General features: G+C 66.9%; 1 protein-coding gene across 1 annotated transcript; it reads right to left on the reverse strand.

Annotated features, from left to right (window-relative positions):
* Window positions 1-409: 409 nt before the first annotated feature.
* On the reverse strand, window positions 410-2082 carry EMIHUDRAFT_414308 (hypothetical protein). Its single transcript, XM_005788835.1, has 4 exons — window positions 1464-2082; window positions 1218-1368; window positions 928-1111; window positions 410-856 (listed from the first exon to the last, which is right to left on the reverse strand). Exons 1-4 carry the CDS (start codon window positions 2047-2049, stop codon window positions 809-811), a joined length of 969 nt encoding a protein of 322 aa, XP_005788892.1. The 5' UTR covers window positions 2050-2082; the 3' UTR covers window positions 410-808.

A 2082-nucleotide genomic window follows, 5' to 3' on the forward strand; every position in this document is an offset into this window, starting at 1 on the left:
GCTCGAGGCGGGCCCCGCTGCCGCGGGCCTCACGCTCACCTGCGCGCAGCACGTCGTCTTCGTGGACGTGCTCTCCTCGGTGCTGCTCGAGTCGCAGGCCAGGGCGCGTGTTGAGCGCATCGGGCAGCGCGCACAGACGACAGCTTGGCATTTGATTGGCGCCAACAGCGTCGACGAGCCGTTGCGCCGGGCGGCAGACGCCGGAGTCGCGCTCGACGCCGACGCGGTGCGCTCGGTCCTCGCCCCCCCCTGAGGGACGCGAGGGGCAAGCAGCCAGCCGCGCGAAATCACCGTACGAGTATACGTGGCTAGCCCAGTAAGTGTGTCCCACGTGTAAGCCTCTCTGCACATTGCGAACCGCGAACCGTAGCGCTGGCCTGACGCTGTCGCACGCGGCTCAATCGTTTGTCAAACGTGTGTCCGTTATCTCCCGTTATGGAAAAAACTGTGACACGTGTACTCTACAGAAAGGGCGCCGCGCACAGGCGGAGAGCAGAGGCGGACATCTCAAGAGCATGCTCCAGGCCGGGGGAGGGGGGACACGCGGCGATGCGGGCAAAAGCGGCTCGACGAACACTATCCCAGCAGAGAGCGGAAGCGGCGAACCGCATGCTCCAAATCGGGAACGGCACGGGCACTCCTAGGGGCACTCGCCCCCAAGCTAGGGGGGGCTGGGGCACTATCTCCACGCCGCGTCATCGAGGCGAGCCTCTGCGCGCGCTCTCCAGAGAAGCGCGAGCGACAGAGGCGCGTGTGCTTGCGACTCTCGGACGCGGCAGGAAGCGCGGGGGCGGTCGGGCAGCGCAGCCTAGTGAAGCTGGCACTCCTGGAACTCGTCGTCGTCGGTCCACGCGCCCTGTCCACAGCACGCGATGTGAAGAGTCGCTGTTCACACGACAGTGTGCGCCGTCCGCCCCCACGTCGCACCTCCAGGTCTTCGGTGCACTCCTCAAAGAGCTTGCGGCGGCGCGGCTGCTTCTCAAACTTCTTCTTCTCGGCGAGCTCGAGCTTGCGGCGGCGCGAGCCTTCCGGCGTCGGCGCGGCGAGGGTGGTCGTCGCCCAGTCGAACTCGGGGATGGCGATGTACATCATTTGCGCCGTGTAGTAGAACCTGAGGCAGAGGCGGGAGGCACAGAGGCGTATAGGCTATAGGGAAGGCGGAGGGGCTCCGGGGCAGGGTTCGGGCAGGGTTTGAGACGTCGGATTTGGGCGCGCACCCGTAGTCCATGCAGCCCTCGCCGTAGCCCTTCATCTGGTTGTTGAGGATCATGTGCTTGGAGGTCTGCGTGTCGTACATCTCTTGGGGCGAGCACGTGCCGGTGGAGGCGTCCACGTCGCAGGTGAGCGAGGCCGACGCGTCGAACCAGCCTGAGGGGCGGATTCGGTGTGGTTGCGTGTGGGTCACAGAGTGGGTGCGCCGCCGCAGTGCGGACTCGGTCGCGGGGCGGGCGGGTGGAGCGCGCCGGTCAGCTCTTGGTCGGAGCGCCGGTGGATCGAGCCGGCCGGCACGTTGGCCACGTTGTTGAACTTGACGTTGTCGTCGCCGATGGCTCCGGCGATGGTGACCGTCTTGCGCGTTTCGAGGTTGTAGATGCCGGCGATGTTGTAGCCGCCAGGCGCGTTCGAGTCCTCGGCGAAGAAGACGTTGTCGCCCTTGCCCCAGTAGAGGGAGTCGACGTACGAGAGGCCCGCCTCGCGCTGCGGACCCATCACCACCTGGTCCGCCATGACGTGGTACACTTTTGCGGAGATCGACTCGGGGAGCGGCGAGCCGTTGCGCGAGGCGACGCCGCTTTCGCGCACGGCGACGCCGTCGAGCGCGTCGAGCGCCGCCTTGAACTCCGCCTCGAGGAAGATGAGCGTCGACGCGCGGTCGCTGCCGAGCGGCAGGGTCGACTTGTCCCACTTCGGCTCGCCGTCCGTGGTCTTGGTCTTTCCGAGGCCCGTCTCGGCGATGGCCCACTGGTTGGGCTTGTCCGGGTTGGTGCCGCCCCACTCCTGCTTTGACACGCCCGTCATGCGCAGCGGCGTCTTGCCCGAGACGGTCATGGCGCAGTTTGTGGACGGGCGCGTCCACTCGTA

This window comes from Emiliania huxleyi (assembly GCF_000372725.1).
Source record: "Emiliania huxleyi CCMP1516 chromosome Unknown EMIHUscaffold_1310, whole genome shotgun sequence".
In the NCBI taxonomy this organism is placed as follows: domain Eukaryota; phylum Haptophyta; order Isochrysidales; family Noelaerhabdaceae; genus Emiliania; species Emiliania huxleyi.

What these genes read in the sequence shown, in the direction of transcription:
- EMIHUDRAFT_414308 (XM_005788835.1), bottom strand. Translation starts at nt 2,049, where the DNA reads ATGACCGTCTCGGGCAAGACGCCGCTGCGCATGACGGGCGTGTCAAAG. An exon ending in CTCCGACCAAGAGCTGACCG is followed by an intron (nt 1,369 to 1,463) that starts GCGCGCTCCACC and finishes TCCGCCCCTCAG; the next exon opens with GCTGGTTCGACGCGTCGGCC. An exon ending in GAGGGCTGCATGGACTACGG is followed by an intron (nt 1,112 to 1,217) that starts GTGCGCGCCCAA and finishes CCTCTGCCTCAG; the next exon opens with GTTCTACTACACGGCGCAAA.